Source organism: Pogona vitticeps, chromosome 3 (genome assembly GCF_051106095.1).
Source record: "Pogona vitticeps strain Pit_001003342236 chromosome 3, PviZW2.1, whole genome shotgun sequence".
Taxonomy (NCBI): domain Eukaryota; kingdom Metazoa; phylum Chordata; class Lepidosauria; order Squamata; family Agamidae; genus Pogona; species Pogona vitticeps.
Genome location: NC_135785.1, coordinates 103,001,393 through 103,028,831, shown reverse-complemented (window position 1 = coordinate 103,028,831; position 27,439 = coordinate 103,001,393). Strand labels below are relative to the sequence as shown.

Genomic DNA, 27,439 nt, shown 5'->3' with positions numbered 1-27,439 from the left:
TTCATTCTAGATTCTCAGGCCAAGATTTATTACAGGCTCCACCATTTCACATACCCTTGGAATAAGCCTTCTGTGTTTGACACCATTAGGAAACAAATTGTCCATACAACAGCTTATTAAAACTGGAATGTAACTTACCAGGCTGTCTTCAAAGCTGTAAGCTCCAAAATGTAGTTCCTAGACAAATAAAAGTAACAGTTGAGCAAAATTTCCCACTTCTATGTGAACAGGTTTCTGCCTCATGCCATTAACTGTGATAATTATTTCTGAATTGTCATTTAATATACGTTTGTTTAGAAGTAAATCTTAAAGTTTGATGTAAGTGCACAGTGTGGAACTTTGTTGGCCAGTTCCATGCATACTCAGGCCTCACCTCTAGTGGTTTCAAGTGTTGTGCAAACGATTGCACCTTACTGGGATGTAGATGTAGTAAAGGCTGGCAGTTGACTTCAGAAACAAGTTTGTGGACCTGGTCAATTACTGTTATTTCGTAACAGCAGAACAGAAATGTAAAATAGCCAGAGCTGGGAGAATTTGTTACAATGTGATTAATAATCATGTGTAACAAATTGAAGATCTTAGAACTGAAGAGCTGAAAGGGATCCTATGGATCACTGAATCCAGCCCTGATCAAGGAGGCACAGAGGGGAATCGAACTCCCAACCTCCGACTCCACAGCCAGAGACCAAAACCAATGAGCTATCCAGCAATTCAATTGCTTATGGTCATAACAACTGCCAAACACTGTAACTCCTTCTGAGTAACAGAATGGATCCATCATTTCTTTTCCCACAACAGTGCATCCCCATAACCCTGCTGCTGCGTTAGTTCCTGAACTACTGAATTCATTCTTCAAAACTGAGACTGGACACAAAATGCACAGTTTAACTAACCTCCCAGAAGTGCTGTCCATGACATTTTTGGGCACTGCACTGGAAATGCAATTTTGTGTCATTTCTGATGGTGTTGTGTGTGTGGAATGCTCTAATATCTTATTGTCAGTGGTTCCCAGCCTTGGGTCCAAGATGTTCTTGGACTACAACTCCCAGAAATCCTGGCCAGCACAGCTAGTGGTGAAGGCTTCTGGGAGTTTTAGTCCAAGAACATTTGGGGACCCAAGGTTGGGAAGTACTGTTTTATGTTACAGCTGTATGCAGGGCCAGTGAAAGCGATCCCATGACCACTTCCAGGAGCCTTTCCCGAATGCTGTACATCTATCCAAGAAGCTGTGTATCTTGGACACTGCTTCAGTTCTGGTTTGAAAGAAAGATTTCTGAATGTTTAACAGCAGAATAAAAACCAATTTGCAACATCTAGGAACCAGGATGGCTTGAGCCCCAGTTGGATGGGGCTTTCATAATGTTTCCAAGGAGAAATAGAAATAACACATTGTGTTCTTAATGCATTTTGCCCATCCCTAAATATTGGAATGTACAAATAAGCCATTATAATGAAGATTCCAACTATATCACGTCACAGCACAAAAAGAATGATCAATATTTGAAATATAAGAGCATATGAACTATTAGGGAAAGGCTGATATATAGAAACACTGCTGTCTTTATTTTCTTTTGTCCCTCCCACCAAAACCTCAAATGAGCTGAAAATATGACATGTTCATCCTTCAGTACAAATAAAATTAAAAAGTAACTTCTGATATTCACCTCCACCATGGAAATGTCATCTGCATCCACTGAAGTCTATAAGAGAAGAGGTGGGAAGAGAAGATAACAATAGCATGCAGATGAGTCTTCGCTATGCTTACAACAAATGCTTCCCCCACTTTCACAGAGCATCCCATGCATTTTAGAGTGCTCCAGGGTTTCATACAGAAGTAGTGAGTGCTCCGTCATTAATCTTTATTTATGCATAGGTGCAATTACAGCAGGTTAGTTGTTGCAAAGTTGCCAGTTTAAGGAAAAAGAGGGCTAGGTATTTGGTGTTGTGGTCGACATCCCAGGATTGGGAACATCCCTTGCACCAAGAACTTCAAGTCCAAATACACCATGATGCCCTTCCATAGACAACCCTCTTTGACTGTGAATGAGGTTGGAGGGCTTCAGCAGCCAATCACGGAACAGCAACAGAGCACCCCTAAGCAGGAGAACCCAGCTCATGCATTAATAGATAGAATGGATAGGATGGGCTGCAGCTCCATTCCCTTGCCTTCAGTCTGTAAGCACACTAGCAAGATGCAGAGGAAATGGTGAGTAGGGGGGCCTCAAAGCAGAAGGAAAGCACACAAAATGCTGGGCGCAAAAGGAAGCCCTTGCACAAACAAAAGCACCTCACGGGGGGGGGGGAGACTGCAAGCTCAACGAAGTGTGTGTTTTGGATGCATGGCAAGATTGAAAGCAGAAAGGGTGGGTGGGGAGAGAGGCTAACAACAGTCCCGGGCTACACACAGTGTTGCTTTGTTCTCCCTCTAGCCACTATTTATAGGAGTGCATCATTTGGAAACATGAGTGTGGTTAGCAGGGACGCTAAGTGTTCAGCCGGATTCTTCCAAAACAGAAGCCACCGTGTAACAACAAGCAAGAGTTAGAATGAAATGAAATAAAAAAATTGAAAAGAAAGAAGGTGCCGAATACACTGCTTACACACTACACAGCAATGACAGTGAGTGACAGACAGCTGGAAACAGGATGGTGGATGCTAATGTTGTGGGCTGTTTCCATCAGGATTACCAGAGCTACCTTTTTTTCCTGCAGCATTAATAGCAATCCAATATGCAGGACAGATGGAAGACGTCTCTCTCTGCTAAATGTGTGCATGTTAGGCTGCTGGCCAAAGCACAGGAGCAAGGCTGATGAAAAGAGGCCAACTACTGTATATATTTTCTTGGGTATATTATAATGGTAAATGTTGATTTAAAAAAAACCAATTAGCTTGGCTGTGACGTTTCTGTGGCTCAGTCAGTAGCATTATGTCAATGGCTGGATTTTCTTGCAATCTTCTGTTCCTGGTGATGCTTCTGGTGTTATGTTCAGCTCCACAATTACATATGGAGTCCCTTGTAGGCATGGGTTAAATAAATACTTGATCAGTTGTGTTTTTAAATGGATGGGAATAATAACCTTTACTTTTATGAAATGCAGCTTGAGGTAAATCTAATTTAAATGGGGAGCAGGGAAGTGGTGACAGATTCAGAAGTTAAACTTCCTCATCTGCCGTCATTTGTATTCACAGACAGTACGCCCATGCATGCAGCCTCACTATCTTAGGTCCAGCCTATTTAATCCATCCCCCGAACCTCAGCAGTTTCAGAAATATTTGATGTTACATGCTGAACAGGAAAGGATGTGGCTATTTTCCTTCAGGGCTGAGTGATGCTCTCATGACAGACATCAAGTTCTGAGATGTGAGGAATGTCAGGACTTCCATCAAATGACAGACATGCCTTGATCCCTTTTTAAAAGACAGTAGATTGAGCTGAGATGTCCAGTGCATTGTCTTGCCTGGCGAGGTTAACTTGCTTTCAACCTGTGACGTCCAATGAGGTGGACAGGGTGCTTGCACATTGTCGTGCCACCTCCTCCTCTTTAGACCCTTGTCCGATCTGGCTTCTCAAAGCAGCCAAGCCGGTAACAGCAGAAAGGGGCACCACAATAATTAATGGGTCTCTCCAGGAGGGCATGGTTCCCCCTGCTCTCAAGGAGACACTCATTAGGCCCATTAGAAAGAAAACTAATTTGATGGCGGACAAAATTGGGAATTATAGGCCCGTCGCCAATGTTTCTTTCGAGTAAAGTGGTCGAGAGGGCAGTGGCCCTCCTAGAGGAAACTGATGCCCTTGATCCATTCCAGTCAGGCTTCAGGCCACGGCATGGCATGGAAACAGCATTGGTTGCCCTGCAGGATGACCTCCTGACGGAGGCCGACAGGGGCAATATGTCCTTGTTCGTCCTCCTCAATATCTCAGCAGCCTTTGATACCATCGAACACGGTATCCTCCTGGGGCAGCTCTCTGAGTTGGGAATCGCTGGGCTCATTTTGGTGTGGCTCAGTTCCTTCTTGGAGGACCATCCCCAGAGAGTGTAGCTTGGTGAGATGACTTCTACCCTGTGGATCCTCAATTGTGGGGTTCCACAGGGCTCAATCTTCTCGCCAATGCTATTTAATATCTATATGAGGCCGCTGGGTGAGGTCATCCGGAGTTGTGGGGTCCGGCGTCATGAGTACGCTGATTACACCTAGCTCTACCTCTCCTTTTTTCCTACTGCACTGGATGCTGTTCCAACCCTTGAACACTGCTTGGGGACTGTTCTGGAATGGATGAGGGCAAATGGACTGAGGCTGAATATGGACAAGATAAAAATCTTGCACATGGGCGGCTCTGGCATCAGTGGGTTGGGAAACTCCCTCTCCTTCGGGGGAGTGATTCTTCCCACAAAGAGTGAGATTCGCAGCTTGGACATCTGCCTGGACCCAGATCTCGCCATGGAAACCCAGGTGGCATCTGTGGTCCGGGCAGCCCATTTCCATCTTCAGAGGATTGCCCAACTGCATCCCTATCTAGATGTGGGGACACTCACAATGCTGATTCATGCTCTCATAATTTCAAGAATAGACTACTGCAGTACTCTCTATGTGGGGTTACCCTTGAGGCTGATGCAGAGACTTCGGCAACCAGATTAATAACTGGGGTGAATTCCAGCATATCTTCCCCCACATTGGCTACCGGTTTGTTTCTGCATCGACTTCAAGGTTATGATGATAACATTCAAAGCCCTAAACAGTTAGGACCTTGGTATGCCTGCTCACAGCCAGATCTGTCCGTAGTACCCATTCTTCACAGACCGGGTGGTTGAGGGCCTTGACCCTGAAGGAGGCCCGGAGTGAAAGAACAAGAAACTGGGCCTTCTTGGCTGTCACCCCTTGCCTATTGAGATCTGCCTGACACCCTTGCTGGATGGGTTCAAAAGAGCATTGAAGACCTGGCTCTTCTGCCAGGCTTTCCCGGAGTATTAAGATCTCAGCCTTCCTTTTACCATCCTTTTTGCCATCCTCTCCGTCATCCCTTTTTACCACCTTCATTACCATCTGTTTTAGTTTACCCTATTTGGTTATGTATTATTTTTTTATTATGTTTTAATATTGTTGCTGATATTTTTGTTAGCCGCCCAGAGTGGCCTGGTTGCCAGATGGTGCGGGATAGAAATTCAATAAATAAATAAATAAATAAATGGGAGTGTGGTGTGGGCATATCGTTGCATAAGGAACCTGGTGTTTCACTTATTTTTAAAGACTTCTCAATCATATCAGCAACAAACTCCCAACTTCCTTTTTACATATCTTATACCTGCTTCTGAAAGCCCTTTGGTTCTTGACTATCATTCTCATTAGCACTAAACCTATTCTTTTTTGGGGGGCGGGGGGGGAAATGACTCACTTAATGCATCCCTTACCTATTCTGGACAAGCTGGCTTTGCAATTAAAGTGCATTTGTTGTTGCATAACACAGCAGTCCCCCTCCTTCAAATGTTAGTGGCACAGACCCCACAGTGTCCTGTGTGGCAGAACTGACAGAAAGCCATAGCACAAATAAAAAGTGTGACTAGAGGCTAGAACTGCTTCTCTCATGCTTCTGAAGGAACAAGAGTACACACACACACACAAACTGCTTGTCGTTTTAAAGCTGGAGCTTATTGCTGTAACGTTGCCAACAGGTGGCGGGTGAGGGACAAAGCAAGAGTGACATCACAAAGGGATTCAAACCTGCACCTGTGTACAGCCTTCCTATGGTTTCTGGAAGGATGGAAGGAGAGGTATTTCTCAGAAATCAGAGGCAGACCAAACATAAGCTATTAAGTTTCCTTTTGCTTGCACTTCCAAATGGCAATTTTCCTATACAAATAAATTGAAATGTTTTAGGATAAGATGAGTGACACAGAGAAACCTTCTGAGATGAAACATGATATGGAATGATGGAGGGGTCTGGGAAATGATCTCTCTGAGAATGCAACATTTAATTACCCTTTCAAATATCCCAGAATCATGGCTTCTCAGTTTAGATTTGACTTTGATGTCACTTGTTTCAGCCGTGTCTTCACCCATTTCATGAGAAACCGGCCCATTGGCACCTCTGGAATTCAAACTGGCCAAGTCAGCTTCTGTGTCCGTCCACTCCTGTATACACCAACACAAACAGTTTTAGAGATTCTCTGTGAGTTTTAATTATTTTTCTTCATTCACTTAAATTAGGTGTCAACTAAATGCAGTGAATGAAAAAGAACATGAAAGGAGCATCAGTGTTGGTTTACATGTTCACCAGAATCAAGCAGTAAGTTTATTTCTGAACTATTCCCTTTCAGGATGCAAATGGAGTTCCACATGTTTGAGTATTACTTTAGTGGGAACAGAACTCCTATCCATCAGCAGAAAAACCACATCAGGAATAACATTACATTATTCTCCCTGACATGGTATTTTTCTATTTATTGGAAAATCCTGAACCCCTGGTACTGATCACTAGTATGTACCATTTTGACTTCATCTTTCTCCCTGTATCATGGATAGAGAGTATGTGGGCCTCCAGATGTTGCTGAATGTCCACAACTCCCATCTGTCCTTGCCAGCATATCAAAGGACAGGAGGATGAAAGGAAAAAAAGATGGGAAGATAATTTTGGGGGGGAACTATAATTCCCAGAAACCTTAACCCATCATGTTCTCCTGCTGGCTTAACCCATCATGTTCTCCTGCTCCTCCTCTTGTTGGCTGAGGGACTATGGAAGTTGCAGTCTTCCCCACGCTCTTCCTACAACTGCATCTTACCACACATGAGAACCACCATCCACAGGGAGTCCTTTGCAGGCTCATCTAAACCAGTGCATACAACCTCCCAAACAACTTACATGGCATGCTGGCTTTAGGAATCTGGGAGACGGACTCCGAAAAAATATTGTCCATGGGACAACAGGAGACATCAGGGGCAGAGCAGAATGTGTGTGTAATTCCCAAAATCCTTCAATCAGCACTGCCACTAGCCATGCTGGTGGGGGATTCTAGGTGTTGGGATCAAGAAGGGAAGTTTTTTCTAGATTCTGGTTCATGTGGGACTGTGCGGATGCCCCTGTCATTCTTGATCAGAGTAATGGGTCAACTCAAACTGGAGTTTTCCGAACCTCTGACAGACGGCTTACTTAGACAAGAGCTGTTTTGGCGCTGGTCTTATGCACTGAAAGTTGGGGAGTGAGTGGCTCTTCCACTCTCAGCATCCTTTGAAACTCTGACAGAGAGAAGCATCATGCAAAGATATTGTATGAGAAGGTCCCAATCATGTGCAGCCTTCACATATACAGCCACGCACAGGAAGGATCGTTCTTTGCAAACATTTGCATGATTACACTAATGGGGGCTGTACATGTGGGGGTTGCCACATTATATCTGAGCCAGGTTAGTTCTGCTCCCACATGTATGAGCCCACATTTGAAGAGGGCTAAGGTCCTGAGTTTGTTTGAGACTTCATGTACTCCTGCTTCTTTAAAGCTCTTAGCCCCATAGCAAGGAAGGAATTCTACTGTAACACCTACTGAAGGTAAAAAGAGAAAGGCAGCCTACAAATAATAAACAAACAAACAAACAAACAAACCCTGAAGTGAACAAAGAGTGGGTGGATCATTAGAGATCTTGCCTAAAATCTCAGGAGTGTAAGAATGAAAGAGATGTGGGATTGGGTTAGGGTTATCTTTGGGGGAAGATGTGCTGGAGTTTTTACAACCTTGCGTGCTGACTGTCATTTGAGTGACTGGGGGGGGGCACTTTTCTGGGTTGGAGTGATTATCAATCTATCCAGAACCAATTGTTTGCTCCGTCCTCTGAATTAAGGAGAGCTTCTTTCCTACTCTTTTTAGTCTGTTGAAGTTGTTTGTTTGCTGTTGTTCACAACTGTTGTTGTTGCTGTTTAGTCATTTAGTCGTGTCCGACTCTTCATGACCCCATGGACCAGAGCATGCCAGGCCCTCCTGTCTTCCACTGCCTCCCGGAGTTGGGTCAAAATTATAGGAAGGAGAATAAAAACCTTTCACTACAAGTGTAGTGAAAGGTTTTTATTCTCCTTCCTATAAATGTCTCAGAGTGAGTTACTGGGACCTTAAGTACCACTTTGTGAGAAAGGGATGGACTATCTGGAGAGCTTGAAGCTATTCTCCTTCATAAGTCTCTGTAGTTCTACTACATAGCAAAAGGGAATTTTACCATAAATTCTAAATTCTACAACAAGGCTGAATTATCAGAACACTGGCATCTTGAAGGTGTTGCTTTTGTGGATTACAGCTGAGGGAATCAGAGCTGAGGCGGCAAAAGAAGATGTTGCTCTGCTTTAGCTGCCTTTAACTCAGGCTGAGGCATAGTAGTGAAGGGAAGACACGCTCTGGCAGTACAGGGAGAACAGCAGCAGCAGTTCCCTCTTTCTCACCGGCACATGCCTCCCCATATGCCCTAGACCAGGCTTGTCCAACCCATGGTCCAGGGGCCACATGGGGCCCAGGTCGGGTCCTAATGCGGCCCAGTGAAGGTCCTGCACCTCCCACAATGCTGTGCTAGCATTCCAGTTCTGCTACCCAGCCTCTCTCCTGGTGAAGAGTGGGTCAGTGGGTGAGCGAGGAAGCAAAAAAGAGCTGGAAATACACAGCGAGGGGAAGGCGGAGAGGGAGAAGCTGCCCGCCCTCCCGCGGAGTGTGTGTGTGTCCGGTGGGAAAAAGCCAGCCTCAAACTCTGGAGCCTTAGCGCCAAATTCACCCCGCAGCGCAACAGCCAACTCAGCACCTGGGGGGGGAAGAGGGTAGCTGAGCAGCTCAACGCCGTTGCTGCCCAGAGTAAGGGAGGAAGTCAGCCCAGTGGTTTGTCCATCCAGTTGCCAGGCTTTGGGTTTTCCGGCCGAGCGGGGAGAAAGGCAACCCGCTGCAGGTCGGAGTCCAGAGGGGAGACCGACGCAACCGTGGTCGCCGACTTCAGCGGGGCTGGATTTGGCTGGTGAAAGGCTGAGTGTAAGTAGAAACTTCAGAGTTTCTACTTGGGAAGCCAGCAGCACGGAGAGACACAGCAGCAGGAGGCAGGAGCCTGGTGGGGGAGGGCTCTGTCTCCAGCCGCGGGGTCGCTCTGTGCTGCTAGCTTTCCAGCCATTCTTTCTTTCTAGCTGAAAGAATGTTTGTACCAATCAGCATATTTCCTTAAGCCTCCTTTACCTCAGATTTATCTCATCCTTCTACAATAGGAAGGAATCAAATACTGTATGGATGCATTGGTGGCTGAGAAACAATGTCAAACATCTCACTAACTTCGTTTCCAAGTAAATTTTATATGTTAACTATGTTTTCTATTGTTTTTTTTTTTTTTTTTGATGATGATGATCAGGTATAATTACTGTTATTTTATTTTATGTGTTGCCCAAACCAAATTTTCATCTTCTAATGTGGCCCAAGGAAGGTGAAAGGTTGGACACCCCTGCCCTAGACCATATTTTCGAGAACAACTCAAGAGACCTAGAAAAACAGATGCCTATAAAGAGTGAGAAAGGTGAATCCGAGGAGTCTATTTATTTACTATTTCTCCCTCCTCCTTATCCCTTTTTGCCATATTTTGGATTTTTTGTATGTGTATGTGTGTTGTGTATGTGTGTTAAAGTGTATGTCAACATAATGCTGGAAACCTTCCCCCCCCAACACTGCCATTTTGGGCAAACTTTGCACACACGTAAACACACAAGTGAGTGTGCAAGCATTTCTTTTGGGGGGGAGATTTACTCTCCATTCCTGTGCCTGTCTTTCAGTTCCAATCCAGTAGAATGGTAATAGTTTGAATCCAAATCCCAGTAAATTTCATGCTCTTTTGGAAACAAGTGATAGAAGGAAGGGATGGGACAAAGTGGTACAAATGCTCCATCACAAAGATTTCCTTAGTCTTCCAGGGTAACAAAGAGACAGAACTCAGGAACTACATTTCTTCAGGCTGTTCAAATATTAAAAAGGATCGAAATACCGTATATCAGCCTTACTGCAAGCAAAAGAAACAGGGAACAGGGAAAAGCATTTGTGGAGGCACTATGATATTTATTTCTCTTACTTATAAATGTTTATGTCATATAGATGTGTTCTCCAAACTGATTTCTGTTAACTCAACCTGCTTGGTTAGATTTTAATCAGGGATTTCAAATTTATAGAGTTAAGAACCACTACAGCTGAAAGCCCCTGTAAGAATGCAGAGCACGTCAATTTCCCATAAAAGCACACTACTAAAAAAAATTGCAGCTTAGAAGGCATAATAGCATTTTTGTTTTTCCAGAGCTTGTCTTTAAACACATGCACATACATTTGTGCACGCATGCACGCACACATGTACACACGTGACTGCTTGAAAAATACTATGCTAATGTTCCTTTAACAGCACAGGAGGAGAATCACAGACTCCAAAGTGTAGAACTGCTTCCGGCTTCCACACAAGGAACACTATTTGGCTGCCAAAAGCTTCTGGAGGGAGGAATTAGTCCTTAGATGGATTTGTCAATTTGTTTAAAGCTGCCAACAAATTTTTAAATTTTCTGGTTCTTGATCTGCAAAAGCATTAGCCTTTTCATTCAGAAACATGTGCCCTTCAGCTGTGGCTTTATTGAAGTAATAAGCTGTCTTTCTCAAACATGCCAGCCTCTGTGAGCACAGTTTTTTTTAATGAATTTAGAAGCACAAGCCTTACACAACTCAGGCCTGGATCCCCCAGGAGATCTGAAGAGAGCCTCTGTGTGATCAGAAGCTTCTGGCTGGCTAGACTAGCTACTGATTCTGACAGGCACTACACTCAGATTTTCTCCTCCACTCCTCTCTCCCGCTGACTGCCCTCCCGTTCACCCTGTGGTACTTCAGGGAACTTCTTGTCGCACTGGAGAGGAACAAGACTATAGACTATAACTTCATAAATTCGTTGTTCTTATTTGGGAATGAAGGTGATGCTAAGACTTTCCTATTCTTGTTTTGTCCTGTTAGAATGATGCTTGCAGTGTCGAAGCAAAGGTGAGAGGGCATAGAAAAATGGCAGGAATGGCCCCTCCAGGTGACTAGAGCAATTATCGACATAGGTGGATTGTGGCAAGAGCTGAAGGAACCCCCTCCATATTATAGGGAGAATCCCTTCCTCCACGAGACACAGCTAGTTGTCAGATCTAGTCACTGTAACAGCCAACAAAGGGCACATGAGTTGAGAAGCTTTGCAGTTAGCTTTCTTAAGCAGTAAAAGATATGTGATTATGATCTAACATTCTCCCATAGCTTTGCAAGCTCTGGATGTGCTTTTGTTTGGTGATCAAACTTGAAGAGGAAACAGTGGGATTCTATTTGCACATTGACTGTGGAAACATGGCCTCTTGGGAGACTATGCCTTTGGGGGTAATGTTTTATCCTTACACACACACACACACACACACACACACACACACACACACACACACACACACACACACACACACACACACACACACACACACACACACACACACACACACACACACACACACCCCGAGAGAGAGAGAGAGAGAGAGAGAGAGAGAGAGGGAGGGAGGGAAGGAGGGAGGAGAGGGAGAGATACTTTCTGAATTGGGCCTTCTCCTCAGAGCCCAGTTGGCAACTGGAAGTGAAGGGTTTGGTAATTCCAACAGATATCTCCAAATATTGTTGGAATTACAAAAAAAACATTGGGAGGGCCTGATGACTGTGAATCCTTAAGGAAAAGATGAGGAACTTTAGGCCTTTGCCTGGTGATAAATTCAATTTCAAAAGTTACGCTACTTGTGTAACCATGGAAAAAGGATTTCAGCCATTAATTCTGATTCCAGCCAGCTTTCAGTGAAAATAGCACTGCCTCTTCATGTCCAGCAGCTGCGTTTCACAGATTTTTCACATATCCAATCAACATATAAAATCAATTATCTCCAAAACCTAAAAACTGAACTAACTTTATAAAGGATTGCATCCAGACTAATGGTAGGTATAAATGATGATTTACCATTATTATAGGTGAGACTAGGTAGCATACAAGGAAATAAAACTAAGTCAGCGAGAAAAAGAAGAGCGCAATATTTCTGAGGCTGAATAAAATGAATTTAATTTTATTTACAAACAGCTGACACATTTAAGAGTGGATTTTGTACATTGACTATTTTGGTCTTTTTAAAGATCAATGCTGAGGGCTCTTTAATGATTGTGACAAGATTTTAGTGAACTCTTTAAAAATACTTTTATGTTCACGCCTGAAGTGAATAAAAGTACAGTACTTTTCGAAGAGTTCACTGTAATCAGCATATTTTATATACTTAAATGTTGTCAGCTATTTGTTTTACCTTTAATAATGTTGACTTTTGTTTTACCTTTTTTGTAGTTATAAGTCCTAAAGAAATCTTTCTTTTGTTGTTGCTAAGTAACTATACTCTTTCTTTCTTCGTATCAGAGAGGTGCACAATTTAAAATTAACACATATGAAATATAAGTAAAATTAAAAGCAAATAAAAATGTTAAAATAATTAGACTATTTTGGACCAAAAAGCAGGCTTCCCTGAAGAGTAAAAAGCATTGCAAGTGAACTCGGGCATTCCCTGGGCAATTTAAAATTAACACATATAAAATATAGGTAAAATTAAAAGCAAATAAAAATTTTAAAATAATTAGACTATTTTGGGCAATTGCGTATAGCTGGTCACTTCACTTCCAGAAGCATTGCACTGTAAAGTTGCTGATAAGTAACCATAATACTATTAATTTCATTCGACATCAAACTTTGGCTGATTCATTTTATCATTAGGGGAGGCAGCCTGAGGCTCATGTACAAGTGCCAGCCATGTCATTATATCCTGTTTCAACCATTCCCCTTATGTTCTCTGGACTTTTCATCTGTTGTAAAGGAAAGCTGGGTGTGGCACACAGCCTGTCGAGTACCCAATGAATTAGACCACCACCCTCAAAATCCACAGAGAATCACTGGCCCGTTGCCAGTGCTGAAGTAAGATTCAGCAGCCAATCCAATTCGCTTTTACATATGGAATGGAAGAAAGGGATGACTTCTGGTCCTTTGCTTCAGGCAGGAAAAATTTCTGGACTCGCCCTGCCATTTGTTATTTATTCTCCTTTCTTTCATTGTCATAGTGGTGCAAATAAGACCAGAAAAGATTGCATTCAACAGCTTTTTTGAACTAGCTGAATTTTAGCATTATATCTAGTTCTTGACAAATTGTGAGGAGTCTTAACTGTGGTTTACAGAAACAAGCTAAATTCAAACTAAGATTTATGTATCTTGCTTCAAGAAATCATACTAACCAGTATGTAGGGTTCAGGATTAAGTATTGACTCTGTAACGGAAAATTGCTTTTTCAGAATGCCATCCCCGCAATCCCCCATTGGCTACACTGGCTGGAAGACTCTGGACATTTTAGCCCCCCTTCCATGAAGTAATTATTCCAGACTCTGGACTGATAAACTGAAACAGAAGTGGAAGTTTCCATTCTCCTTACAGCCGTGCCAGAGAAGGACAGGGTGAGTTGAGTTGAGGATACAGTGATGCCTTGTAAGATGAATGCCTCGTGCAACGAAAAACTCGCAAGACGAAAGTGTTTTGCGTGGTTTTTTTGGTGATTCGCAAGACAAATATTTCTATGCCCTTGCTTCGCAAGATGAATAGAAAGGCATTAATTAAATTTCAATGCATTCCTATGGGAAACCACGTTTCGCAAGATGAAATTTTCGCAATACAAAATGACTCGCGGAACGAATTATTTTCGTCTTGTGAGGCATCACTGCAGTACCCAAAGCTGCCAACATTGATCAGGTTTGTTGATGTTGTTTCATTGATTATTCGTTTGTAATGTGAAAAGTCTTTGCAAAGGTTTTTCATTATTTCATGACAGAAGCTCTCATAATAATGTTTATGGCTTGGTTATAACTAATTTTAAGAACAAAACTTATGGAAAAGCAGAACGACTGGAAAAGTTTGCTGTCTGATTTTTCATTTATGCTGTATGTTAAGATAAAGTAGACAAAGGATTTCCTTACAGATTCACTGTCTGAGACAGAAGATAGTTTTCGGTGTCCTCTTGGCAACCCATTTATATCAGAGGACTGGCTGGTGACTGTGGGACGTCTGGTGGAGGGGTTGCTGAAAGATCTGGAGTCCTTATGGGAAACTCTAAGCAGAAATCCAAGGCATGGTAGAAACTGTGCAATCACCATTCTAATAGATAAGAAATTGAACAATCAGTTCATTCCCAATGTATACAGAAATATAATTTTTAAAATATCTGCATATATTATGTGTTCACATTCTATTCTGCATAAGGTAACATGCATATTCATTCAAGACAGAAACAGACAATAGTTTGAAGATACAGTAGCAGCTTTATGAAAACTGGAAAAGTTATATATTCGGCTGTTTCCAGGACACTTGTGGATGAACCTGTAATAGTGCAATTGCCTTGGTTTATTCACTGTACTTCAACAGGGCCCCCGAGAAAAAAATACATTCTGATATTTGTAACTTTTCTGTGTTTTCCTGTGTTTTACTCCTTTTCTTATCAGAAAGAAAAATCCCTTGTGGTGGAGAAGATAGCATACCTGTACAATGTTATTTAAACTGGTAATGCTAGTAGCCCTCCATTTGAAATCACCCTTGGTTATCCTAAATCAGAGATGATAGACCTGTGACTCCCAACCAATTCTGCTGAACAATGTCTTTCAGCATAGCTGACTATCAGTACAAGATTGGAAGGACCACATATTCCCTGTTCCCAATCATTACAAGTTTTCTTTACAGCCAATGAAACGTTACAGCCAATGAAACGTACCTGTATTTGGGATGGGCAATTGCGTAAATGATTGGGTTGTGGATGGTAGAGGCCTTGGCAATCACTGCAGGGACTGAGTTCATGTAAGGTGTGAGAAGATGGGAGTACCTAAAGTAATGAGGAAAAGACATTTTTCAGGTTCTGATTTCTTGACGTACCTTATTCTCTTTATGTAGTATCTTGTACATGTGAACACTCCACTACAAATTTTCTTCAAGTGCTCGATGCACAGGGGCAAGCCAAACATAAAAAATGTTCTTCTGGATGCCCTTCAAATCTCTTGGGGACGGATTAGTATAGAATATTGTACAGACTCTCTCTAAAGGGTCTAAACAACATGGAAAGCTCTCCACCTACAAATAACAGACCAGAAAAAGCACAATACATACAGTAAAAGCAAAACCCTCTATTGGAAAAGCAGTTTGCTGTAGCAAAAGTACACCAGCAAATAACCATGTAAACAATACACAGCAACACTTTCTTAGAAAAGTTCTCTAAAACCAGAACATCTTTACTGGAGGGTAGAAGACATCAAGACATTGGAGATGTCTTGATGTCTTCTGCCCACAGTGTGCATCCTGCAGTGGAAGATGCCCTGCTTCTGATCTTTGATAACTTGGGCAAGGGATGAAATGAAGAGCTGAGAGCCTCACCCTCGTGAACCCAAAGACAGGAAATGGGCAGGAATGTGTAAGAGCACACATTCCTCAAGGTTCAGTGAAGACACGCTCTTTAGAGCAGAGATGAGCAACCTGTGGCTCTAGCACTGCATGCAGCCCTTAGCCTGCCATCATGTAGCCCACTGGCATAATTTCAGGAACCCTCTGTGAGTGATCCATTCAAGCCCCTGCAAGGGCAGTCTGTCTCCTCCTTCTATTGGATGGAAAGGAAGAGAGAGAGAGAGAGATTGAGGTTTTCTTGGACAACAACTCCCAGAAATCCTGGCCAGCGCAGCTAGTGGTGAAGGCTTCTAGGAGTTTTAATCCAAGAAAACCTTGGGACTCAAGGTTGCGAACAACTGGTTTAGAGAATTAAAAATAAGTACCCTGCTTGTATAAACTGAGTTTATAAGCAATTAGGGAGACAATGGAAATGAACTAGCATTGGCCATCTGTTTCCTTCCTCTGACAGAAGATAAGCTGCTGAGTCATGCATTAGCTGAAGTGTCCACATCACCTTCAGGAGCTCTTCACACTGTGACTAAGCTTTCTGGAATCAGGAGCTCTTCACACTGACTAAGCTTTCTGGAATCATTCTGGCAGTCAACATTTTTCTCAGCCATTTAAAGAAAAGGAAATCCTCCTAGCTCTGTCTGTATCCTGTACACATGTTAACACTCTCCATGTCAATGTATTTCTACATATTTAGCTAGGCTGTGCCCCACAAGGAAGTCCTGTAATTTGCATGTCAACAGTGGTCCACTGTGTGATCAAAAACAGGAAGAGGATGCCCAAAACCTACCCCATTCATCAATTTCCCCACTCCAGTTGCTGTTGTGGAATAGAGACCTCCCAGGTCAATTCATAACTGCTTGGCCAACTGCAGAGCTTAAAAACATTACTTTCAAAGCAGTCATGCTTTGCAGGGGGAGGGGTGAGATTATGCCAGCCATGACCCAAAATAATGTATTGTCCAGGTGCTGACCATTTATCCCATGATGCTTACATTACTTCTTTTCCCATTTCAGGAATAATAATACTGATGATTACCCTGCAAAAGCCACCAGAGCGACCACAGAATACGGAGACCAGGAGATGACAAAAAATGAGATTATAACCAAGGCAATTTTGGCCATTTTCCATTCATTCTTAATTTTCTGGTAAATTCTTTGAGATTCTTTGCCACTGTCCAAGCTGATTCTTCTAACGGTCCTGCATAAAACATACATATAATGAAATGTCTCCATGCCCTCAGCATGGAATTAGCTAGTACAGCACATTTTAATACATGCCATGGTTGGCCTTCAAAGATCCACTTCCACATATATGTGGCTAATTTCCTTCTTTTTTGCTACAACTTCATAACTTTAGAAGGGTGGAGAAATTAGACTTGCAGATGATGCTGTGGTTAGATCCCAAAGACCAATGACAATCACACTCTTTTATCAGTTAAAGCATTATCTTCTCTAATGATAGATTATTTATAACAAACAGTTCACTACTCAATATTGTTCTCTTAGATGGGCAGTATAGCTTTTGAATGGATAGCCCCTTCCATCATCTTTACTGTACTTCTCCTATTTAAGAAGAGGTGCCCAGGCCACTGAAGATGATAATTATCTTCTGTTTTCTTTTTCCTTATATAAATAGCATATAAATAGTCAGACAACCATAAATGACCAGGAAATTGACTTCAGAACTGCAGCTGGCAGATCTGGCCTGTGAACTCTTTTTTTTTTTTTTTTTTTTTTTGATACACTGCCAAAATCTCACTTAGGGCACATTGTTACTACCAATTCAAATCAATTTCAGACACGTTTATTTATCACACTCTCAATCAAGGGATTCTAGGAACTCTAATACTGTTGTGGGGCCTGAAACCCCTCAGGGAGAAACATTGGCACATTCATATAACTGCACTTGCCAGTTTATCTGGGGCAAATCATTTTTCAGTGTGCTTAAACCTCCAGTCTACATTTGTGTGTGCCACAAACAGCTTATCTGAAAGTGGAGTTTGCATGCAATATTCATAATTGATAAAGGCATGGGTACTTTGGCCCCTTCTCCCTATATTGTTTCCTTCTCTTCTTGTAGCTCCTCGCTCCATCTTCAGCTTTTCCAGTGCAAGATTAATATAAAGCTAAGAAAACTACAGTTCAGGGCCTCAGATACATAGAGTTCTAAATGCAAAAAACATCTGATTGAATGGTATGTATTTTGGTAATATTCTGGGGCATCTTGACATAGCTTTGGGCAAGGTAGCAAAACTTTGATGGTCCATTGTCAACTCCTACTGTCCTTTATCACTGTCAGTAAAACCCAGGGATTCGGGGAGTTGTAGTAAAAAAAAATCCTGCAGTGCCAAAGGTTTGCTACCCATGGCTTAAGGCCTCAGCAAGCCTTAACCCAGTTCTGAGCTTCATACCACTGGTGCAAGAAAAATAAAGGGAGGTCATCCTTTGTACATGACAAGTTGTATACCGTTCTGCCCTTGGACCAGTTTGCACCAGCATTTACCGTGATACTTCTCTACAGCAGGAGAGGTAGAAGAAATAATTCAGTTAAGAAAATATATGCAACTTTGATTAATTAATGTTTTGTATTTTGAAGTGGTTTCAAAGCTCTGTAATAAATAAAACTCTGTGAGCAAAAAAAAAAAAAAAGGAAAGGAACACAGATGATAAAGAGCAGAGAAAATTATTGATGTACTTTGTGCCGGTTGCAGATTTATGCTTCTTTGCAGAAGAATTTGAGCTTAATAAAAAGGAAAAGTATGCAGAGCACTGGTCCAGATGGACCATTGGTCTAATGAACTACGTCAGTTCTTAATTGCAAACCATGTTCCCTAATTCATCCTGAACATTTCTCCAATTAGATCCAGTGCTCCCCTGCCTTTCCCAATCCTGATTAATAGTAGAGCTGTTTTCTAAATCTGCACCAGTAATCTCCAGCTGCCTTTTATAAACTGAACGAGTGCGTATCAGTATGATGTGGACTATGCCATAGAGTTGACAGAGATTCTGTGTGTGTACTTCCTGTGTCATTTCAGTTTCGTGCTGGCCAGAGAGCACGATGTTTGTGTTTCAAATTCCATCCAATTTGCCAGTAAAAAGCAAACAATGGGGAGCTAGCTTCTAGGTGACTCACCTGTTGGCCTTCTTGATGGCTCTAAAGATGAACACATAACTATATATAATAACAATCAGGGGAATGAAGAATACAAAACAGAAGAGGAGCATTGTGTAGGCACGAATCGATGGGGTGAAGGTGATGTAATCCCAAGAACAGGAAGTCAGGAGGCCCTCTGGAACATAAGCACCTTAGGGGAAAGATAGGGAAAATAGCTTTTAAAAAAGTCAGGTACATTCTTATTGAATTTAAAATTAAATTAAACTGATGGATTTTAAGCTTGACAAACCGAAGTGACTATACCTTTAAAAGTGTCATGAGATGTTTCCTTGCTAGGTAATTGGCTGTTAGTTATTTGAAACTAAAGCTGTATGAACGAGCATAGGCAGAGTTTTACAGAGCCCTGAGCTTCATGGAGAAAATATTCTCTCTCAGAATGTGGATTTATCTACATAGATTGCTTAGCAGTAGGATAAGAATGGACAAAGGGAAGAAACTCTAGATAATTATTTTGGACAATCTGTCCTCTTCCTCTAATGTTACCCCGCAAAGTTAATTCTAAACTCACATAAATTCTAAATGTTCTCATGTGACATTTTTAACCAGGTCAAAGACAGCATACATACACTGGTTTAGAGCCTAGCATCTCTTCTGCAGGGGATCAAAACAGACATTAATGTGGGGTTTCAGAAGCGAAACTCCCTTAAAATGTTAAATGTATTTATTATGCTTGACGCTTCTTAAGTCTACAGAATGCAAACTAGTTTGCTTTTATTTAGTGAGTGGTTATCAGGATATGAGAATAGGCTGTTTGTTTATCTCCTATGAGTCCAGTTAGTTTTCTTATTTGAAGCTGACTTGGCTGCAAATGCTGTAAAATTTGCAAAGGAATAGCTTGGGCTAATGGGAAAATTTGGGGGGCAAGCGCATTCTCCTCCTTTCATCATGATCCACCCACGATTTTTCTAATAGGGAAAGTGCTTCCATCCTCTGATTCTTTTGTTTGCCATCTTCCCAAAACTTAGCATTATTTCTGCTCAGAAGTAATGTATTTGATTGGCCTTGATTAGGAACAAATTTGTCTCAGCATATTCCCCAAAAATGCATATTTCTTGTGAGTAAACATGAGATAAATTCTTAAAGCTCTCGGTAAAACCACCAGCAGAATAGGGATTAATTGGATACATATAATTAATGTTGTGATTCTATTTCTTTTTTTTTTCAATATATAAAAAAAGAAAACCACACAAAATAGAAAATATTCAGTCCGAAACAAAATTAGCAGTGGATGTTAAACTGCTCTTTTAGTCTCTGTAATTTCCAACCTTTCTACTGATCATTTCCATGAAAATTTTGTGTCGTGAGGACATGGTGCGGTTGGTCACACTTTGTTCCAGACTGCTGCTAAGGACAACCCAAGAGCAAAATATGTGCCGAATATCGTATACAGTATTCTGGCTGTTGTCGTTTTATTCTCTGTAAATTGTTTTGGAACATACTGTATTTATTGAAATACGGTATGCAAATAAAATGACTAAATTATGTAGATTTTGATCTACACATATGTGCACCAGGTGCAGAGTTTAGCTTTGGCATCTCAATATACTCTCCAAAGGGGGAGGGGGAGAGATCAAGTAAGAATAGATAAATGGGCCACAGAACATGATCAGAGCACATTTTCTTCATTACTGAAAAAGTATACAATATTCCTCCATCCGAGTGAAGGATGATAATTTTGATTTAGTTCATTTCTGATAATTTGCCAAAATTTACAATATCCTATGGTGGGAGAAAAAGACACTGACAAATTTACTGACTTCATATACATCAAGCTTGAGAAGAAGGCCTTCCAGAAAACAAAGACAGCAATTTCTGGACAGATCTGAACCTTGATATCTCTGTCCTGTGGAAGGAAATAGTGCCAAGGGTGTAATAGACTTTCCAAGACTCAGTAGCATGCTTAGCACATAGCACTTACAGCCATATGTTTGCAGCCTCACTGAATCTGCCTAGGATTGCTGGCTACTGCACTACCACACCCTGCAGAAGAGCAGCGCTATCTAAATAGCCACCCTTTCCTTCAAAGTATGGTTCAGGCTTGGTTTTAAGAAAGCTTCAAGGACTTGAGAATCCCGCTGCCAACTAACCTCGGCAGTTCTTTGTGGACTGGCACTTAGCGCTCCAAGGCTTTTTGTTTCCCAAATGCTTTGAAAAAGTTTGCCGTTCAAAAGACATAACTGGCTTATGGTCTGAGCAGAAGAGCCAAATCACCCTCAGATTTTGGGCTGCAATGCTCCTCCTGTTCAGGAAGGAGCTGCATCAAAAGATGCTTCAACACATGTTCTTTCAATGCTCTCCTTTTTCGCAATTCATATTTAAATATGCATTTTCTTTCTTATGTCCTGTCAAAATCCAGATTAATGAGGAACTGGAGGAGGATGAATTTATGGACAAACCAATGCAGAAGTAAGAATGATTTTGCCAGTCCCCTGATTTGTGATACTAGCTAAAACAATAAAGGGAAGTTGTAGCATCAGTCTGGTTAAGCAAAGGGCTTTTTAGGGGTTCCTGTGTTTTTAATCAAAAGTCTTCTGTTCACTAGTCCCACTCATTTCACTGTTTCAAAGCAAGCTTCTGAGTTGAATGGTATGATAGGGTTCCTCCTCTCTTTTCAATGCTGGATCTTAACACGCAGGAGAGCATTTTAGTTTTAACATATTGGCCGAAATCTTTTTGCGTAGCTACACAAATCACATAGTTTCTGGAGACAAACTGCCCCAGGAAATCATTGTTGATATGATCAGCTGCATGCTGAGTCACACAACCCAGTACACAACAGTGTCTGCAGTGACTTCTTACCTTAAGGCAATGTGCCTCTAAAAGGTGCACTGTTTGTGTTACACCAGCTTAACTGAGCAAAAAGATTTGGGTCACTGCCCTTCACCTTCACTAAACAGATACCTTGGGCCCTTTCTCTCTGATACAGTGGGACAGCTTACAGCATAGTAAACACATAGAATGCTAAGAACTGCCTATAGCTAGATATGCATGAACTGGTGATTTCACATAATTGTCTTTTGTGAATGTTAACAAACACTTTGAATTACACACACACACACACACACACACACACACACACACACACACACACACACACACACACACACACACTTTTCCACAACAGCCTTCTGCTTGTTCACACCTGTTATTTATGTAGTTCAGCTCAGCCTGGCTCTGGAAAGTTATGCAAATGCTATGCAAAATGTCTTCCCTCCCTGTTATTTTCACCCCTGATTTTTATCTCCTTATTTCTGTGCAGTGCACTAATGAGTTTTCCAGCAAAAGCGTCGCTGCAGCGTAATTTAACATGATCTAAGCTCATCCCTCCTTAACATGTCTTAGGGATTCGTTTGCGTGACCCAGAGCTCTTCATGGAGAATTTCTTCAGTGTTAAATATGTAAATCCTTTTCATCTGTCACCAGCTCTAAAAGGCCATTATATAAAGTCCCACATTTCCTCTTATATCAAGCATTTTATTCGGTCTCACTTACTCCATCCAAAGAAGGGGGGGAGACTCCAAGCTAAGGAATACAGCCAGATTCCTAATAGGATTAGCAAAGCCTTCTTCTTAGACATTACTCCAATGGAGGCCAGGGGTCGTGTAATCACAAAATACCTGTCGAGGGCGATCACTGTTAGAGTGATCATAGAAGCAATGCCAAAGAGGGCGCCACAGAAAGCGTATAGTTCACAACCTTTTTTAAAAAAAAAAGAGCACAGGGGAGTTAGTAGGTAGACTAAAAGACTTGTTTTACTTTATTTAATTTTCATTTTTAAAGATTTGATTAATTTATTGATTTAAAGCCCTTGCATCCTGCCTACTACAGCAATGCCCTACGCAATGTATCTCTAACATCTTAAAACATGACATAATAGAAATAAAACAGGGGAAAAAAAATAAGAGAGTTGCCTGAATGTATATATTGGGGAGTTGGTCAGATGTGAATAACATAATTCAGAGGAGCCGGCAAGCTCATGGAAATAACATGTATTTGCTGATCAAATACCATCACGTAGGGGACAGAGCAAACCTCTCTGGCAGGTCCAGCCATGTCATTAGGCAAGGTGAGGCGACAACTTCAGGTGACAGATGCTGGGGGTAATGACAACAATCAGTTGGGTTGGTCTGACTGACCTCCCCAGTTGCTCCCTTCTCTCGAAGGGCAGGGCAACTTCTACCACACAGCTGCCTCACACACAGGCTGGATGTTTCAAGTGTGACAGAAAATGCCAGTCCAGTTAACGTACATATCTGGAATGGGGAAGAGACGTCTTTAGCTAGGATGTCTTCATACATCTTCAGCTAGGATCTGCTTTTTAAATTCTCTCTTTAGGTTTTTCTCCCTTGTCTCTGTATTAGAAAAACAGGGCGGGCGGGTGGGATTGTCGGTTTATGCTATACAGTGGTGCCTTGACATACAAACTTAATTCATATTGGAATGGCGTTCGTAAGTCAGAATGTTTGTAAGTCAAAGCACATTTTCCTATAGGAATGCATTGAAAACCCATTAATCTGTTCTGGCTGAAGAAAAAAAATACCCCCCCAAATAAAAATAAAAATGTGCAAGCCCTAGGGCTGCAAAAAAAAATTGAAACAAACCACAAAAACCCCCACCAGCCCAATCGCACCCTGCAAAAACCACCCAAAATAGTAAAAAGCAGCACACTTACCTCCCCACAAAGCCTCTTCTCAAGCCTCCCGGCCATGGTCAGCTGCCCAGACCCCACCGCCACCAAAACCACAGTCGGCGGGGAGCCATCCAGGAGCTCACCCAGCATTCCCCACAGCAGCGCAAGCCCCGCTGCCATCCAAACCAACAGCGGCAGGGAGCTGTCCGGGAGCTCACCCGGCCTTCCACCGCTGCCTAGCTTGGGCTCCACCACCAATGCCTGGCCAGGATGGGCCGAAGAAAAAATTACCCCCCCAAATAAAAATAAAAATCTGCAAGCCCCTGGGGCTGCAAAAAACAAAACACAAAAATAACCCCCAAAAATAACCCCACCAGCCCAATCCCACCCTGCAAAAGCCAGCCAAAACAGTAAAAAGCAGCATACTTACCTCCCCACAAAGCCTGCTCTCAAGCCTCCCGGCCATGGTCAGCTGTCCGGGCCGGGATCTGGCCAGGAGTCCAGCCAGGAGCTAGAGGCCAGCTGGGATGGGTCCTTGCCTCCCAGCCGGACCCCCGCCACCGCCACCCCATCCCTTTCTCTAACCATTGGGGTGGAAGAGCTATAAAGAAGCAGCCTCTTTGCCACCAGCAGTTAGTCTTTTTGAATTTCCCGCCCCTTTCCCCTGCCTTGTTTTGTTCGTAGATCAAAGCTCCAGCCGCAAGTCAAAGCAAAATTTTGCGGCCGGAGCTGTTCGTAAGTCAATTTGTTCGTAGGTCAGGGCATTTTTAAGTCAAGGCACCACTGTACTAGTCCAGCCTGGGGCCCTTTAAATATGTTGTGCTATATCCTCCATCATCCTCAGCTATGGGCAGCATGGCCACTGTTTGTGCTAAATAAGAGTGATTAAAGGAGGAATTTAAATTTATCATCTGGAGGACATAATATAAGAGGAAAGCTGTTAGGGGAGGAAAATTTATATATATATCTATACAGTATGATTATGACTACACTGAAATGTGTTGCTTCTGGCCTCATAAATGGTTTGGGCTGGCAAAAAATAAAATTTTTACATATATAAAGGCTACAAGAGGTAGGAACAGACAGGGAATGGTTTGCATTTGTTCTATTGAAAAAAGATTTAAACACCTCTAGCAAACCATCCATGAAACATTTGCAAGAACTGTAGTATTAAAAACATGTACATCATCCCCTCAGTACCTGGAGATCCAGCCCAGTCCATTCAAACTGAATCTTGCTCTATACATTGATGTATACCTTTTTTGCCAAATATCCATCGTCTGTTGAGGCTGTTGGTGAAGAAAACTGGACACTGAGTGATGGACATGAGAAAATCACTGACTGCCAGATTGATAATGAACATGTTGGCAGGCGTTCGAAGGCCTCTGCTCCTGTGGAGAAAAGGGAACAGAATGAACAGAAGTGGCAGTCAAGGATGTGGGACGTGAGGTGGGGGGGGCTGCTGCTTTGTTGGCCTCAAAAGCTTTGTGTGCAGCTTCACTTGGGTCAAAATGGAGCAACAAACCAACATATTGATATTGATACTGCTATTCCTTTTCTCCTGGAAAGGATGTTACTAATGCCATGACCCTAAACATACTGGATCAGCCTGCTGGGCAGCACTGATTACCCATCTGGTGTGTTGATAACTGTCCAGAGTGACATCTCTAACAGGCAGAAATAGGGCATGACAGAGACATCTCTTCTGTTTTTGCTAATCCTCAGTGTAGACTGTAAATTGTAAAGTAAGAACACATAGTATTGGTGTACTATGTTAATGCAGAACTGTGGACCTGTGGCCCACACTTAGAAAGGTAGAAGCTCCCCAGTTCTGCTTCAGCTCGTTCAAAATAGTACTTCACATATACGCTACCTCTATTTCCTTTACCAGGAAAGGGAAGGAAAGGAGAACAGGTCAGAAGTCCATTCTGGTTCTGCTTTGCCCCATCACCAAACTTTACAACAATCTTGTAAGCAGTATAACCTTCTAAGTATAATGTTAGAAGGTGAGAAGAGAACATGGATTAGTGTGGTTAGATCATTGGATGAGAGAATGGGAAAAGCAAAATGACAAATGCTGAAAGTTGAAGAAGTCTGTGGAAATGATAATTCAAAGAGAGAAGGAAAAGGATAAGCCAATGAAAGGGATGCTGGGAAAAATTGTAAGATATTGTCAGGAGTAGAAAACTGTCAAGAAGGTCTTAAAACATTATCGGAAACAGATTTGGCTAAGGAAATAGGTACTGACATGTGAATTAGTATATGGCGAAAAACATTTTAAAATCCGTATCTTTAAGAATAAAAGAAAATTATTACAAATTGATTTGGAGCTGGTACTACTGTGTTTCCCTGAAAATAAGACAGGGTCTTATATTAAATTTCGCTCCAGAAATGCATGAGGGCTGATTTTCAGGGGATGTTTTATTAATGTATAACAATCTACATTTATTCAAACATAGTCATGTCATCTTCTGGTTGCTGCACAATGCTACACAATGGTGGAGGATGGGGTTTCACTTAACTGGGGATTATTTTTGGGGTAGGGCTTATATTACGAGCATCCTGAAAAATCATATTAGGGCTTATTTTCAGGTTAGGACTTATTTTGGGGGAAACAGGGTGGAAACCTGCGAAATTAAATATCATGGCTTTAAATACTTCAAGGTATGCTGGAGATGTGGACAGGATGTAGGCATTTATTTCCATATGTAGTGGGAATGTGAAATAGTAATGACATTTTGGAAGTTAGTTTTAAAGAAATGGAAGAATTGTAAAAGTAATGTTAGAGGTTTTCCAAAAAATTGCATTACTATTTACTTTTGAAGACCAGTGGGACTGGGCCAAAAAAGAGAGTTTATTATGAATTTGATAACAGCAGCCAGATCAGTGATTGTGAGAAACTGGAAACCTAGATTAACCTTCAATTAACTGAGGGCTCAATCACATGTGCCAAAAGAACCCTACTTGCACGGATTCTTTTTATCCCTTTTTTGAATCAATACATATTTACATGTGGCCACGTGGTATATACACTATTGGGCTGTGATATTTGTACTGATTCTGTAGGCTGCATGTGCCATCTCATATAAATTGATTCATTTGCCATCCTGTTTCTGGGGTTCCTCACTGCCCTAAATTTTTCTTTTAAAAAACCCTCAAAAACCACTGTTAGCTGATGTGCTACCTGGGTTATGTGTCATTTGCAGCCCATCCTTCCTTTTTTAATTTTCACTTCTGATTCCTTGCTTCATTCTCTATTTTTCTTCCTCCTTTTAACTTCTCTCCTCCCCCACTTTTCTCTTTCCTCCTTTACCCACTCATTTCCTTTTCCTTATTTCCCTGCTTATCTCTCTTTCTCAGTTCTTGGCTTTCATTTTTCTTTTCCCTTTTGTACAGCGTTGGGAGGAAGAAGCGAGTTTTAAAAGACTTGCAAAGTATTGTGAAGAGCAGGGCTAGAGAGAGAGAGAGAGAGAGAGAGAGAGAGAGAGAGATTTATGCAATGTCCCTTTCTTTATAATTCAAAGCAGGAAATCTCTCTTTCTCTGTTCAGGCACTCTTTCCTACAATGGGGGTGGGGGTGAGGAAGACTGTCTGAGCAATGTAGTCATGTTGTTTTTGTGGCTGCTGCTGCTACTAGCAATTTATCCATACCCTTAAAAAATTAAGAGTACAAGTTCAGTGGCCATGAAGTGGCCAAAGCACCCAAAAACCCAACCCCTTCACAAAGTAAATAAATTGACAGCAACGTTCAGAAGTGCTGAAACAAGTAATGAAGCAATACATGATCCGTGCATTTTAAAGCAACCTTCCCAGCATAGGGGAAAGAACCTGACTGGCTAGTCAAGTGGATCAATATTACCCATGCATCATGTGAATGGAAATTTATAAAACTATTTTAAAAAACAGCAGTATCGATATAACTGGTGCGCATTTGGCACGTGTGATCAAACCCTGAATGGTATAATGAAGTGCGGGAAATTGCAGTTAATGACAGGTTGACAGTTAATGTCAAAAGAGAAGTAGTTTGTTGATATATGGTAGGACTTTTTGAACTCTGTATTATTGAAAAGAAAAGTTTGTTTACCTAAACAAGAGATAATGTCATTTTGGAAGGCATCATAATCAACAGTTTGAAGAAAATACT

At 41.8% G+C, this 27,439-nt stretch overlaps 1 protein-coding gene across 5 annotated transcripts in view; it reads right to left on the bottom strand.

Annotated features, from left to right (window-relative positions):
- The window catches only part of OPN4 (opsin 4), a 61,881-nt gene that overhangs the window by 10,829 nt on the left and 23,613 nt on the right, over positions 1-27,439 (bottom strand). For 4 of the 5 annotated variants that reach the window (XM_072995107.2, XM_020805958.3, XM_078390972.1 and 1 more), the window contains 9 exons: positions 24,553-24,686; positions 22,158-22,361; positions 18,624-18,795; positions 16,527-16,688; positions 14,818-14,925; positions 14,030-14,207; positions 5,977-6,129; positions 1,665-1,700; positions 139-177 (listed from right to left, as the gene is read on the bottom strand). In XM_072995107.2, the coding sequence (XP_072851208.2) occupies positions 139-177; positions 1,665-1,700; positions 5,977-6,129; positions 14,030-14,207; positions 14,818-14,925; positions 16,527-16,688; positions 18,624-18,795; positions 22,158-22,361; positions 24,553-24,686 (1,186 nt within the window). The remainder of the gene's footprint in view (positions 1-138; positions 178-1,664; positions 1,701-5,976; positions 6,130-14,029; positions 14,208-14,817; positions 14,926-16,526; positions 16,689-18,623; positions 18,796-22,157; positions 22,362-24,552; positions 24,687-27,439) is intronic. The other variant, XM_078390973.1, reaches the window with a different exon arrangement.